At 45.5% G+C, this 15,854-nt stretch overlaps 1 protein-coding gene across 6 annotated transcripts in view; it reads left to right on the top strand.

Moving 5' to 3' along the window:
- The window catches only part of LOC105480733 (histone cell cycle regulator), a 103,451-nt gene that overhangs the window by 21,177 nt on the left and 66,420 nt on the right, over positions 1-15,854 (top strand). For 3 of the 6 annotated variants that reach the window (XM_011739869.3, XM_011739870.2, XM_011739868.3), the window contains exons 2-7: positions 489-551; positions 2,664-2,774; positions 3,989-4,079; positions 5,384-5,478; positions 13,747-13,842; positions 15,194-15,354. In XM_011739869.3, coding sequence (XP_011738171.1) covers positions 489-551; positions 2,664-2,774; positions 3,989-4,079; positions 5,384-5,478; positions 13,747-13,842; positions 15,194-15,354 — 617 coding nt within the window. Of the gene's footprint in view, positions 1-488; positions 552-2,661; positions 2,775-2,849; positions 2,984-3,988; positions 4,080-5,383; positions 5,479-5,731; positions 5,802-12,653; positions 12,767-13,746; positions 13,843-15,193; positions 15,355-15,854 lie in introns of those variants that run through there. The other 3 variants (XM_011739872.3, XM_071080013.1, XM_071080012.1) reach the window with 3 other exon arrangements.

The raw sequence follows: 15,854 nt of genomic DNA, 5'->3' as shown, positions 1-15,854 counted from the left end.
GCAGACTGTATGTGAACTTCACAGCACAAACAAAAGAGGGCTGTTTGGAAGCAGAAGTATGACAAGTGAAGAAATGCTCCTTGGTTGCAGCCAGCCCTGGTCCTGCTCAGCTGTCAGCCAGAAAAGACAAATAGTGCTCCTTCTGTCCAGGCTGCCAGTCAAGTGCAGATCTGCACAATAGGGAGATGTCTGGAGTTATAGCTGTGTGCCCTTTTCACTAAGTACCTGTGACTCAGAACTTTAATCATGAACAGCTCATAGCCTTTACAAACACACATCCCTGCAAGATGGCAGACAAATGCCCAGGCATCCTGTGGGCTCAGCCATTCTCAGTGATGGAATGCTTCCTCCCACTGTTGGACTTTCAGCAGTCTAATGTTTGGAGAATCTTCTAGCAGTTTAGACTTTAACTGAATCTGTTGAGTTTGATACTCTTCAATGAATAAAAGCCAATTTAGATATTGTATTTTTTTTTTCTTTGTTTCCAGGCAAGCCGATTTTTTCAGTTGATATTCACCCTGACGGGACCAAGTTCGCTACTGGAGGACAAGGTATGTTTATGGAATAATGAAAGGGAAAACTTAGCAGTCCTGGCACCTTGCTCTTCTCCTGCTGTCCATTTAACTGTAGAGGGAATACTTGCTATTTTTCAGTACAGATGCAATGCTGTTTAAAATGTATAGTTATAATGTGTTATCTAAATGGATAAAATCAAAATCCTTTTATGGCTTTAGTGTGCTCTCTGTAAATATTTTGGCAGCAGGTTTATCATTCTAATTTCTGTTTATTGGGTTAATATTAAAATAAGTTTGTATCCCCAAGCTTGTTGAGCATCGAGAGTGGCAGGTGGTGCAGTGGGCAAAGCCCAGCCCCAGAGGCAAGGGCTCTGTCAGTATTTTTCTTATCTGAAAAAAGGGAATGAGAGTGGTTTAAGCTTCTAAAGCAATCATGTAGTTATTAGGCCCATTTTCTCGTCAAAGGAATTCAGCTAGGTTAAGGAGAAAGTACACTGTGGGCAAGTAAGAAAGCCCACACCATTTGAAACTGTTATTGGTAGTATTGCCCTTCTGCTGCAGCCAGCATCTTTTGCAATGTTACATGGTTCTATTTGGAAAGACAGAGCTGTTCTTCATGCTAGGACACCAAGGTGTATATATAGTGACAGAATGTAGCATTCCACAGAGCCCAGCCCCCTGTCGTCTTCACCCCAGAACAGGGCCTCCCTCCAACCAGGCCTCCCCAGGCAGCACTTAGAGAGTGACTTTATGAGCTTTAGGTCCTCGGGCCAGGTGCTGCAGGGTGGGTTTCCAGCAGATGGTTCCACCCAGAGTCAAGGAGCTGGAAGGGAGTGTAGGGAAGCTGTGGGCAGGGAAGCCTTTCTCTCCTTCCATGCTGTGGACTGTACCCAAGAGGAGGTGCAGCACATGAGAGAGAACACATGGACTTAGCTGGAGGAATTAGAGGGTTTGCACCTGTACCCAGAAGACACACATTTTACCACGTTGGTCCAGCAGAAATGTTTGGAATTATTTTTACATATTGGCCAAGGGGCAGTTTCAAACATGCTTTATGGTAATTTTGGCATGTTCATTGGATTTGGCCCCATTATAATAGGAAATTAAGTGAGGGGCTAAACTTTGTTAGATATCAGTGATGGAAAGCTTAGAAATCATTACTAAGGCCGGGCATGGTGGCTCACACCTGTAATTTCAGCACTTTGGGAGGCCTAGGCAGGCAAATCATGTGAGGTCAGGAGTTCAAATCAGCTTGGCCAACATGGTGAAACCCCATCTCTACTAAAAATACAAAAATTAGCTGGGTGTCATGGTGTTCGCCTGTAATCCCAGCTACTCAGGAAGCTGAGGTAGGAGAATCACTTGAACCTGGGAGGCGGAGGTTGCAGTGAGCCGAGATCATGGCACTGCACTCCAGCCTGGGAGACAGAGCGAGACTCCATCTCAAAAAAAAAGAAAGAAAAGAAATCATTACTAAAAGGCATGGGTATATTTTTCAGCCAAGCAATACATCACCTCATGCACAGGAGCCCTAAATCCCCTCTTTTGGTTGGTCTCTCATCTGTAGGTAACTGCAAAGGGTAGATAACAAGATAATGAGCCCTTTTTCCTGTGTTCAGGGTGCATTTGGGTCTCAAAACAGTCAGCTCTGAAACAGCCTAAATTCCAGGCAGCCCCTGGAAGGCGAGCCCCACTGTGTGGGGCTGTGGTGTGCTTTTCTTTTTCCTTTTGGGGTGTACATAGAACGGAAAAGGTCTTGTGACATTGACTTTCCCTTCTCCTCATTTCACAGATGAGGAGTCAAGGAGTCAGAGTCTAGGTGCTGGGGGGGCATGAAGACCTTCTAGGGAACCCTGGTGGATCCGTGTTAGAGGCTAGACCAGAGCTCAGTTCCCTCCTGATTGCTAAAGTTCTTTTTGTAAAGTCAGGTTGACTTCTGCTGACTGCTAAGTCCTCTCTGTTTGGTCCCCATGAGTACTTATCATCTTTTCTGTAACTTAAATTAGTAATTTAAATTCAGTCTCCTTAGATCTAGTTAATTATTATTTATGGAAGCTAAGTGAGGACTTCTCATTTAATTGGACATTAAATATTAATATCAAATTTCTACTCCTTGCACATTCAGTAATTTCTGCTCCTTCATTCCAGGGCAGGATTCTGGGAAGGTTGTGATCTGGAATATGTCTCCAGTCCTCCAGGAGGATGACGAGAAGGATGAAAATATTCCCAAGATGCTTTGCCAGATGGACAATCACTTAGGTATTACAGAGTGGCCCTTTGCAGGCTTTGCGTGTTGGCAGAGTGCCCAAGGTTAGCACATGTGTTTGTAATTAGAAAGATAAGGCCCCGTGCGGCGGTAACTCCCCTCGGCCTGCTGTCTGAAGGCACAGATGTTGGCTGCACACCTGGGTGAGTTATTCGGCAGAAGACTCGGCCCGCCCACAGAACCATCTTTGGACAGTCTGCAGGTACCTCTGGTGATTTCCTGCTCATGAGTCGTTACTGCCTGATTCCATGGGGCTTTGGGGCCAGCGACCTGGACACAATAGGGTTCTAGGGAAGGGTGCGCAAGAGACAGTTTACCAAAACATCTCAGGTTGGCACTGTGTCACTCCGAGGCTCTCTGCCAGGACCCTTTTGGCCATCAGACAGTGTCATGGTTTCCTTTCCTGCTGTAGTGCCTTAGTTTCCCACCCCTGAGATGCTTAATGAACAGTCACTGACCTTTGGACATCAGCTCCTTCCTTTGCTCTGTGTGTTCTTGTCCTCTCAACATGCCTCTCAGCATCTTCAGACTTGGAGCATAAGTTACTCACAGGCCATGTGCGGGCTAAAACTTTGATAGCCATCTTTCAGGTCTCCCAAAGGCCAAGTTGTGAGTACTCTTGGAGGCTGTGGCCCATCAGAGGCCTGGGGGAATTTCTGCTGATCTTAGTTTATAAGCGCAGAGTCAATCAATCTGCAGTGCTGGCGAGTTTGGAAAATCCGAATGTGAAAGGGCTGGCTCTGACAGATGAGATGAAGTCAGAGTTTTATACCCTAACAGACTGCTCACCTGAAAATTCTAGAAAAAGCATCTGACCCTTTTTTAGCACATACTCTCTTTTTGAGAATAATCTCTACTCAGAAATACATCTCATCAATAGATGGCCCTTTTGAAATAATGAGATTTGGTTATCATTTTTTTATTTTCTTGGAAAGAAGCCTTCTATTGACTATATCATTCAGCACTAACGATTCTCAGAGAATGTATATTTTTCACCCTCCAGACTGTTCTGGTAATTTGTTTTTATAGCACAAGTAGGTTAGTACTTAAACTGAATTGTTTTTCTGGGGCTGTCACACAGTAGATGCCTTAAATAGATTAGATAGATTAGATTTTATAAACCCTTTACATCTTGCCAAACTCTACATGAAGCAAATGGGCATGACTATTGGATTTTCATCACCCTATTTTTTTTTTTTCTTCCCAGCATGTGTGAACTGTGTGCGGTGGTCAAACAGTGGGATGTATTTAGCTTCTGGGGGAGATGACAAACTGATTATGGTGTGGAAGCGGGCTACGTAAGCATCATTTTCCTTTCTTCACATTTTATTTTTAGAAGCTGCTTTGCTGGTCTTTATCAAAGTCACCTTTCCCCACCTTGTCACTGAAGTTCCCATAGCCCTGACCTCATAAGTAATAGGAAGTGCATGTAGGTCAGGAGCAGGTGGATCTTGACGAGGGATTCAGGAGACCTAGTCAACTGCCCCCTCACGGGACTGCAGGCTCTCACCTGAAAAGGAAAGGCTGATCTCTTCTAGTGCTGATGTGGGTGGAGCTTCATTGCTTTCGTTTTTTTTCAAATGAAATTTCACATGGAAGCCCAGTATACAAAATGGTTAAAAGTCGGGATGTTCTGGTTCTTGCCCAGGATCTGGGGCAGGGAATCCAGAGTCCAACCTCTTTGCCATTTCTTTATTCTCTGTTGGTCCCCACCTGGGGCAGCCTCTGCTCTACTCTCAAAAGAAGCTAACCATCACCTGGAAAACTATTGCTCCCAGGTCTCTGGGCCAGTCAGGCTGGGGAACCAGACCCTGCACCACTGCTCATCAAGAGTGGCCCTGTGGCTGTGGCTTCAAGAGCAGAGGCAGAGGCTGTCTCTTTAGCCTACTTGGCTGTCTCAGCACACTCTCTTTCTGTGGATTTGTGATGAGCTCTACAAGAGCAAAAGGTTGTTATCAAAGGCTCTGAGCATTGGTGTGTCAGCACTGCCTCCACCAGGCCCCAGGTGACTGATGCACCTCTGGCTCCTCTGGTGGGGGCTAGTACCTGTAGATCACATGGTTTCTCTGCCTCAGATGTCAAAGCCATTTGATTCATTGTGAGACGCTTAAAAATAAAATACTGTTGATTTTGCTTCTTTAAATAGCCAACATAAATAACATTTAGTATACAATTTAGAAAACTAAAAATACAAAAGAAAAAATATCCCTCATCACGCCACCTAAAGAAAGCTACAGTTAATATTTTGACATTTTGGGATGTCCTCCTGACCCATTTTCCATGCATAGATGCTATCCATGTCATGTGTTTTTTTTTCCTTTACATAAGTGATATCATATTGTATGTGATGTCCTGTGGCCTGCTTCTTTCTCTTATTGTGAACATTTTTCCATGCAAGATTTGTAATGGCTGTGTAGTATTTCATCAAGTGCATAGATCATAATTCACCTAATCAGCCCCTTTTATTCAGCAACCCAGTGCTTTCCAGTTCTTGTTTGTTTTTGCTTTGTTCTGTCTGCCCTGATAAGCTGGCTGCAGGGAGCATTTCTGGGCAGTGCCCAGAGCACTCCATGAGTGCCTTTTTGGCCCTTTTCTCACACAGGTACATCGGCCCCAGCACCGTGTTCGGCTCCAGTGGTAAGCTTGCCAATGTGGAGCAGTGGCGGTGTGTCTCCATCCTCCGGAGTCATTCAGGCGGTGAGTGGGACTGCCTGTTGGGGTGGGCGGGCCCCTGACACCTGGCTCAGATCAGCAGCACCACCATGTCCCCTGTGGGACTGTTTGGTCCTTAAAGCAGCCCTATGTCTGGGCTGTCCCTCCCCATCACAGTCAGTCACACCCTGCCTATCCCTTACGATCTGTGCAGTCACCGGCTCCACTACCTGTCTCCAGCTGCATTCAGTCTCCCCACTCTTGCCCTCATGGGGTATATGTTTATATCTTTAATGTAGAACTTCCCACGTTCTGCTGTTTGTCCTGCTGAACAGAATCAGTACCTTCATCAGCGGATCACTAAGTCCGTAAGCACACTTTGTTTATTCCCCAGAAATCAGCTCACAGATGCCCATTGAAAAGATCTCAACTTGAACTTGAGTATGTTTGCAGTGGTTTAAATAAACTTGGTATGGAAAAAAGCACATTTTATGAATTTAGACTGAGGGGGAAAGGTACCCATGCACGGTATACTCAGGTGTCAAGGATACCAGGTTGAGTGCAATTTAGACTTGACTCAGGAGACTGAGTCCATTTGGTCCAGGAATGGACCAAAGGGTTTTCCAGGCAGGGTGGTACAGCATAAGTGAGAAAGTCTTGGTGTGAATGGGGATTTGGAGGCATTTCACCATGGGTGGATCTTTATAGACAAGGCAGGGAGCAGCACAAAGTGAGGCTGGTCAGGTATGCCAGGGTTGGATCATGGAAAGCTTGTGCTCCCTGTTACTGAGGGAATCCCTTATCATGGAAGAGATAGGGAGCCACTAAAAGCTTTGAAGCATAACAGAGAGGTAATTGTGACAGCTCAGTGAAGTGGAGGTTCTTCCAGTGGTTCAGATGGACACTGTCAGGGCCTGAGCTAGGCCTGTGATAATTGAGGTAGAGAAGAGGAGATCGATTTGGGAATACTTAGGACTGGGCACAGAGAGGTATGAGATAGATTCCTGACTGGATGCCTAGATAGTCAGAGGTATGACCTCTGCTGAGACCTTAAGGGCAACAGGCTTATGGGGATGGATACCAGTTCAGAATGGGCTTGCCCCTGGCTTGAGGGGTAGGGGAAGAAATGTCAAGAAACCTTGGAATTGAGCCTGGAGATCTGGGCGAGGACAGGGCAGGAGTGAGAGGTGTGCGAGGTGGCATCACCTGTAATCCATTGGCAGTGTATGCTTAGCGGATTCTCTGTAGACAGTTTAAAGGAGAACAAACCCATCTTGGTGGCAGCCATAGATTGAGTCCACGTTTGTGAAAGTTGAAACGGTAGTGTTGTATTATTGTTTGATAATGAAATTGTGTAATTTGCCCTTATTTGTGTCACAGTACTAACAGTGAAGTCTAGTTGAACTTTTCTGGAACTTGGTGCACATGTCTATAAGGGTGCCCAAGCATGGGGTAGGCCTCAAGTGAGAACTACAAGGCCCTAGCCAGAGCCTTGCATTCTCTGTCTTACCCCACCCCCCAGTGGGGCTCCTTTACCAGACAGGTAGGGTTGACACTCATTACTCACTGGTCCTGGTAGCAGGTGTGGGCAGAACCATTCAAGAAGAAAAATCAATGACAAGCAGAAGTAAATGAATAAGAAAGAACTGGATCTTTTAAAAGCAAAGTGTGAGAAATATATACTTGGTATATTTAATTGGGGGTTGGGAAGAAAAAGCCTAGACAAAATTAGAGGTTAAAGATCTAGAAAAACATTTAACCCAGACAGAAAAAAATCATCAAACAGTACAATATAATGTTTGTACTATTAAGCTAAAAAAATACTAAAAAATCGTTTTCTAGGATTACCATAGGATTAGGAAAAACTGAACAGAATAATAACCAATGAAGAAATGGAAGGCTGTCTTCAGAAATGCTTCTTAGTCCTAAATTATTTGTAGATGCATTGTTTTGAGCTTTTAAGAAAAATTATACAGGCCGGGCACGGTGGCTCAAGCCTGTAATCCCAGCACTTTGGGAGGCCGAGACGGGCGGATCACGAGGTCAGGAGATCGAGACCATCCTGGCTAATACGGTGAAACCCCGTCTCTACTAAAAATACAAAAAACTGGCCGGGCGAGGTGGCGGGCGCCTGTGGTCCCAGCTACTCTTGAGGCTGAGGCAGGAGAATGGCGGGAACCCGGGAGGCGGAGCTTGCAGTGAGCTGAGGTCCGGCCACTGCACTCCAGCCCGGGCGACAGAGCGAGGCTCCGTCTCAAAAAAAAAAAAAAAAAAAAAAAGAAAAATTATACAGAACAATAGCAATATTTATAATTGAAAAGGAGATATAAGCCAGGATTATTATATCTGGAAAATACAAGAAAACCTAAGAACAATAATGTAACAAAAGCATAGAATAATATGAATAAAGATAGAAAAATCAGAAGTGATACTCGTAAATATAACATTTGAAAACAGTAATTTATTTATTTATTTATTTGAGACAGAATCCTGCTCTATTGCCCAGGCTGTAGTGCAGTGGTGTGATCTCAGCTCACTGAAACCTCCACCTCCGGGGTTCCAGCGATTCTCCTGCCTCAGCCTCCTGAGTAGCTGGGACTACAGCCGCATGCCACCACACCCGGCCAATTTTTTTTGTATTTTTAGTAGAGACAGGGTTTCACCATGTTAGTCAGGATGGTCTTGATCCCCTGACCTCATGATCTGCCTGTCCCGGCCTCCCACAGTGCTGGGATTACAGCTGTGAGCCGCTGCGCCCGGCCAGAAAACAGTAATTTATTATGATTAAATGTGACATAATATAAGTGTAGTACAAGATAATCTATTAATGTAACTTTACATACTAGGAAGTTAGATAGGAAAAGCTACAGTCATCTTAGGTATTTTAAAAGGAACCTTAGACAATTCAATATCAGTTCCTGTTAAAAATGCTTTTTTAAAAATGCCGGCCGGGCGCGGTGGCTCAAGCCTGTAATCCCAGCACTTTGGGAGGCCGAGACGGGCGGATCACGAGGTCAGGAGATCGAGACCATCCTGGCTAACACAATGAAACCCCGTCTCTACTAAAAATACAAAAAAATTAGCCGGGCGAGGTGGCGGGCGCCTGTAGTCCCAGCTACTCGGGAGGCTGAGGCAGGAGAATGGCGTAAACCCGGGAGGCGGAGCTTGCAGTGAGCCGAGATAGCGCCACTGCACTCCAGCCTGGGCGACAGAGCGAGACTCCGTCTCAAAAAAAAAAAAAAAAAAAAAAATGCCTATAGAAAGATATTTCTTTTCTTTTTTTGTTTTTGAGATTGTGTCTCACTATGTCACCCAGGCAGAATGCAGTGGTGCAATTACGGCTCACTGCAGCCTTGAACTCCTGGGCTTGGGTGATCCTCTTGCCTCAGCCTCCCGAGTAGCTAGGACTACAGATATGCATCACCATACCTGGCTAATTTTTTTTATTTTTTGTAGAGATGGGTTTCACTATGTTGCCCAGGCTGGTCTTGAGCTCTTGGGCTCAAGAGATCCTCCCACCTGCACCTTCCAAAGTGCTGGGATTACAGACGCAAGCCATCACACCTGGCCTAAAGCTGTTTCCTTAACATGGTAGAGTCCTTAGTCTTTTTCAAACCCGTGGCAAATATTACAGTTCACAGTTAAGCCTGGTTGTGGTTTATATCAAGAAAAGACAGTGATGGGTGTTGTCATTTAATTTCTTGCTCTGGAATTTCTGCAACACAGTTAAACAGAAACTGGAAAATAAGACAAAAAGGAAATGAAGGTGACATTATTTCACATTAAGAAAAACCATAGGATAATAAAGCTCCTGGAACAAATAAAGCACTGAAAAATACTTAGAACTAATGAGTCTTTATATTGGCCTCAGAACAATTTTAAATTATTTATCTTTTGCTACTAATAGCCAATTAGAATAACTCATAATAAAAAGAGAATTATACATAGTGGGATCAAAAGTTATAAATATCCAGGAATAAGTAATCTTACCAAGAAATGAATTAGATTTCTACAACTTAAATCACAAACGTTTTAAGATATAAACATTGAGAGACAGAAAACGGCTTCATAAATTCAAAAGCTAAATGAAATACATTTTTCCCCAAATTAATATTTACTTGTCCATATACCAAACATTTATTGAATGTATGCCATGTTCCAGGCACTGTTCTTCTCTCAAGGAGTTTTGTTCTTGTAAAAGAGACTGACGAGTGAGTAGTATAGGAGATTTGAAGATTAGCCCAGAGGGCAGAGTCCTGTAAGGAGCTGGAAGATGAGTGCTCAGTGAGGAGATGACATTTGAGGGAACACTGGACGGCGATGAGGGGACAGCCAGTGTGAAGGCCCTGGAGCATGGACATGTGCTTAGTGTGCCCAGTGAACCCCTGGGAGCTGGGCTGCGGAGGAGGGTGCGAGAGGGAGTGTGCCTTCGAGACCATGGTGAAGGCTCTTCTCTGAGCAAGAATAGGAAGGCTCAGCAGGGATCTGGGCAGAGGAGTTGAGACCTTTGGCAGCAGTGTGGATTCTACCATGCGGGGCTCAGGGCTGCACTGGGAAGACCAGTAAAGGAGCCGCTCCGAAAAACTAGGGAGAGACATGGTGGTTTGGACTTGGGGCATAACACGGAGGTGGTGAGAAGTGGTCAGAGGCGGATTTCCTGGTGCATTGAATATGGGATATGAGATAAGCAGAGGAGTCAGGATGGCTTCCCAGACTATGGTCCAGACAGAGGAAAGGATGCAGTGAATGTAACCTGAAGCAGGAAGTCTGCAGGTGGGACAGAAATGTTTGTTAAGGGAAGTGTTTTGGAGTTTGGTTTTGGACATGGTAAGTTTGCCAGTGTAAGGGGACATACTGTGTAGACATTTGGAAATATGAATCTTGGAAATATGAGGTTCTGGGTATGAGCAGAGTCCAAGGATGAGCCTAGGGATTGGAGAGCTGAAACCGGCAAAAGAAGCTAGGAGAGGCCAGTTAAGACAGTGAAAAGAAGCCAAGCATGGTGGTTCATGCCTGTAATCCCAGCACTTTAGGAAGCCGAGGCATGAGTGTCACTTGAGGCCAGTAGCTCAGCAGCCTGGGTGTCATAGTGAGACCCTGTCTCAACAACAGTAACAAAAGAGGCAGCGAAGAGAGTGTTTGAAGGAGAGGGGAACGGGCAGCATACTGCTTATTGCTGAGGGGCAAAGTGAAGACCAAGGATGGACTGCTAGGCTTGACAGCATGGAGGCTGCTGGGGGCCTAGGCAAGTGCAATATTCATGTGGTGTCATTGGGCCAGAGGTGTCATTGGAGGATATTCAAAAAACACTAGGGGAGGAGCTGAGCTTTGTCAGGTGTGTGGGAAGATGGAGGAGAAGAAAAGGGGGAGTGGTGGTGGGCTGTCAGCTGGAGGAGCGAGGTAAGGACCAGGTGGGTGGCAGGTGGTGAGAGGACAGCAGCATCAGTAGATCGGAGTTCCTGGTGGTGTGAAAGTGCTGTTGGAGCTGAGGGTGAGCTAGGAGCACGGGGCTGATGGCTGGCCTGTGGGAAGGTTGGAATTGAGACGGATTGCAGTGATTTGTCATGGAAGGCCTCTAGATATGACCATGGGGTGAAAGTAGTAGAAACCAAGGTCATCAGAAGGGAAGGAGGAATTTAAGGAACCAAGAGCCTGGGGTGTTAGAAGAATCATCCTCCTGGTCACTAAGAATGATGGTGAGAACAGTGGCCAGAAATGTAAATCCACAGGTGAGGGGAGGGGTCTCCTGTGTGTGTAGATGCACAACAAAAAGGAGGTGCTATATAGTCTGAAGACAGAAACTCCAAACTGGGAGTTTAGGAGAAAATTATGTCATGTGTGTGGATTTACTCAGCAGTGATTGTAAAGGACATCTGGAAGGATAAGAATGTTATGGATAAAAACATTCAAAGTTCCAGTGATAGAAACATCATGGGTTTGAGGGTAAACTCACAACACTGAAGGAGGCTACAGTGTACCTAAGAATTTGGTGTGATGTGAAAGGAGGCATCACTTATCAAAATGGATTCTTCCTCACATGGGGTGTAGTAACTATTAAACAGTGAGGAGAAATTAATTTCGATCCTCACCGAATACAGCACATACCAAAATAAATCCAGATATTAAAGAGAGAAACATTCTAAATAACTACACAAGGAAAAAATAGAATTGAATATTTACCAGACCTCTAGCAGAGAGAGTATTTTTCAAGGTTAACAAGGCAATAGAAGAAATCACAAAGGAGAATAACAGATTTTACTCCATAAAACTCCTACAGTATAAAAAGGTAAAGAGGTGAAATTTGCAGTTAATAGCTGCATTATATGTGTCTGTGGAGATTGCTAAGAAAATCCCTTCTCTTTTCTGGACTCCCACCTGACCACATATTCTCTGTTCTAGGATGTGGGCACTCCCCTGCTGTCCTGGTGTTTGCATGTCTGCCCCTTCAGGACTCTCAGTTCCTAGAGAAAGTTGTTGTTTTCTTCATTTTTGTAGGCACTGTGTTTATGTTGTTAGACCCACTGCCCAAAACACTTCCCAGTAAATAGCCACAATAAGTCAGCAAATCAGTCCAAAAAGACATTAGGTATGAGACAAATGCTTTCACTAATAATCTAATTCAAAATTTAAAATATAAAAATGTACTTAATAAATAAGTCGGAAGGGGAAAAAGTCATCATCCTCAATGCTAATTAAGGGAGTTTTGGAGCAAACAGTCTGCATATAGAAATATAAAACCACAGGGATCTTGGAAAAGCAGTCTGCAGTTTTATGAGAATCCAGACCTGTGAGGATGCTCAGATATTCTGCCCAGGATTCGCACTCTGGGGTATGCATCTCAGAGAAATAATCCAGAGTGTGGAGAGTGACACATACACACGGGCCCAAAAAACTGGAATCCAGTTAACCTTCAGTGTTATATTAGGTCAATTAATAGTAGTGAATGCTCTCAACCACATAGAATGCAGGGCAAAAAAGGAAAGAAGCTGTGAAGATCACATAGGCATTTAGACTACAAAATGTGAACCACAGCATGTGAGACAATGTGAAAAAAAAAAACCTGTTAAACTGTCACTAGATTTTTTTTAAACTAGAAAAAATACAATAGATACTTGGAATATTTTTGTTTAAACCTCTTGTACAAAGAAAGCACTTGATAGCTGTTACCTTGCTGCTATGTTTGTTTCTTCAACTCACCAATCATTCTTCTGTATACCTAGCACTGCACCAGGCGCTGAGGTTAGAGAAATAACTAAGACTGCGCCCTTCACCCCTGATGGCAGGATAGGCAAGGTTGGCACCATCGTCACAGCGGACCCTCATCGATGCCTTGGTGTGTGCCTGGCATGGTGTTGCAGCAGTTTATCACATTTAATCCTTACAATGACCCTATGAAGATAGGTTTTGGGGTTTTTTGTTTCATTGGTTTTTTTGTTTGTTTTTTGAGACAGGGTCTTACTCTGTTGCCCAGCCTGGAGTGCAATGGCGCAATCATGGCTCACTGCAGCCTTGACCTCCCTGGGCTCAAGTGATCCTCCCACCTCAACCTCCTGTGTAGCTGGGGATACAGGCATGTGCTACCATGCCCAGCCAATTTTTTGTAGAGATGCGGTTTTGCCGTGTTGCCTAGGCTGGTATTGTACTTCTGGGCTCAAGTGATCTGCCCACTTCAGCCTCCCAAAATACTGAAATTACAGGCGTGAGCCACTGCACCTGGTCTAGATTTTGTTTTTTGATCTGCACTTGACAAATGATAAAATAGAGTCACAAAGAAGTGAATGTGATTAATTCTGTTTGGAGGCTCCGTAGCGAATCAGGGTCTGGGAGATGAGACCCAGTCCATGAACCAGACAAGGGCCTCAAGATGACTTGTGTTCAGTTGTCAGCAGCCCTGGAGTTCTGACTGTGCCAGGCATTCTGCCATGTGCTTTACCCACCGTGTCTCATGCTCAGAAGGCTTTTGGAGGAAGGCCCTGTTATGATTGGGGAATCTAGTCAGCAGGGCTGAGGAGCATGCTCCAGGCCACAGACCCACGAAGTAGCAGGCTCTCATGCATGGGTGTGGTGCCATACGGTGCCCAAGCTCTGAACCATACCCTCAGTTGCTTCGTCTGTAAAAGGAGTGAGGCACTGGGGTCGGTTAGATGCTTTAAATTTATGACCAATTGAAAAATTTTGGGGGGAGTTTTTTCAGGTTGGTTAAAAAATACCAGAGTTGTTATGAGGTCCCAGGTCCCAGGGGCACTGGCCAAGCTAATAGACAAGGGCATTGCTGGGTAAAAGATCTCACCAGAACCCTCTGTCTTCTTTCAGATGTGATGGATGTAGCATGGTCTCCCCATGACGCCTGGCTAGCCTCGTGCAGCGTGGATAACACTGTCGTCATCTGGAATGCTGTAAAGTTCCCAGGTCTGGGGCCTCCTCTGACTGGTTAACAGCGAGCAGTACTTCTTGTCGGTTTCTGGAGCAAGGGTTGGGCTGTCTCCATAGTCTTGGTGGCAACAGATGTATGACAGTGGCCTAGGATTTATGTGTCTTGTCAGTTTTTCTTTATCAGTAACATTTGCTTAAGCTTTAAAAAGAGATTAATGCTTAAGAAAAATAGTAACTGAGTGCTAGCATGGCATGCCACAGATCATGAGGGTAGTGGATGGGCAGCTGTTGTTGGGGACCTTGGTGCTCCCAAACCTGCTATGTGCACCCCCACCACTGGGCTCTGGGCTCAGCTCAGTCACCATCTCCTCCGTGAAACCCTTGAGCAGATATGGGCTAACACAAACCCAGTTTTGCAAAAGATTGATTTTTCTAAAGTCACAACAGATGGCATAACCTGGCACAGTTATAACTAGTAAAATTCTTCTCATATTTCAGCTCTGTGTTTGAAGTATGCTTTCCTCATGGATCCAGGTCATTTTAACTCTTTGAAAGCCACCAGCATGTATGGAAACACTCGGTCTGGCTATGGAGAGGGCAACTTTAGAGACTGGAGTAGCATTTGGATTACAGATCTATATGGGGTACCATCGTACACACCTTTGTCTTTTTTTTTTTTTTTTTTTTTTTTTTTTTTTTTTTTTTGAGACGGAGTCTCACTCTGTAGCCCAGGCTGGAGTGCAGTGGCCGGATCTCAGCTCACTGCAAGCTCCGCCTCCCGGGTTCACGCCATTCTCCGGCCTCAGCCTCCCAAGTAGCTGGGACTACAGGCGCCTGCCACCTCGCCCGGCTAGTTTTTTGTATTTCTTAGTAGAGACGGGGTTTCACCGTGTTAGCCAGGATGGTCTCGATCTCCTGACCTCGTGATCCGCCCGTCTCGGCCTCCCAAAGTGCTGGGATTACAGGCTTGAGCCACCGCGCCCGGCCACACCTTTGTCTTTAGCCATAACTTACAAAAGACTGAGCCACTGTGTGGCCCTTTGAGCTGGTAGGCCTCCTTCTTATCAGGGAGCTACCAGGGAGGCTAACGTCAGAAGTGCTGGTGTCACAGCCCAGGAAGGGCAGCCATAGGCAGGGCCACTAGATACAGATAAGACCTGGATCAGAACTGGCCCCTTGGTGCCTGCCTCCTTGATGCAGTCATTTCTTTAATTGGCTTTTGCCTTGGTGGAGATCAAATAAGGAGGCCCTTCTGCTTCTGCCTGGTGTGGGGGCTGGCCAGGGCAGACTGCTGAGTCCGCTCTCTTGCGTATCCATCCTATAGCCCATGGATTGAGGTCACATTTTCCCCAGATGACACCTCTCCACATTCCTTTTTTCTTCACAGAAATTCTAGCTACTCTGAGAGGTCATTCTGGCTTGGTCAAAGGGTTGACATGGGACCCTGTTGGTAAATACATAGCCTCTCAAGCTGATGACCGCAGCCTAAAGGTGTGGAGGACGCTGGACTGGCAGTTGGAGACCAGCATCACCAAGCCTTTTGATGAGGTAAGTGGGGACAGCTCAGGGAGCTGAGCCCCAGCAACTGCCCCAGCCCCTTCCTGACTTCTGTGTGCAGAGAGGTAGCTGGCCATGGGCCAGGCCACCTGGGGAATGCATCGAGTCTGGGAGCCTGAGCGGATTCACCAAGGCTCTCTGGGGTGGGACTCTGGCCCTAAGAGTCAGATAATACAAAATCCTTCATTTCTGAGATGCTGTTTAATTTCCAACTTTGAAATGAAAGGGATTTATAGTTTTGTTGTTTTTTGTTTGTTTTGTTTTGGTGACGGAGTTTCGTTCTTGTTGCCCAGGCTAGAGTGCAGTGGCATGATCTTGGCTCACTGCAACCTCCGCCTCCCAAGTTCAAGCAATTCTCCTGCCTCAGCCTCCTGAGTAGCTGGTATTACAGGCACCCACCACCACACCCAGCTAATTTTTGTATTTTTAATAGAGACGGGGTTTCACCATGTTGGCCAGGCTGGTCTCGAACTCCTGACCTCAGGTGATCT

This window comes from Macaca nemestrina, chromosome 15 (assembly GCF_043159975.1).
Source record: "Macaca nemestrina isolate mMacNem1 chromosome 15, mMacNem.hap1, whole genome shotgun sequence".
NCBI classification, from domain to species: Eukaryota; Metazoa; Chordata; class Mammalia; order Primates; family Cercopithecidae; genus Macaca; species Macaca nemestrina.
Note: the sequence above shows the minus strand (reverse complement) of the source record. Positions and strands in the feature narration are given on the sequence as shown.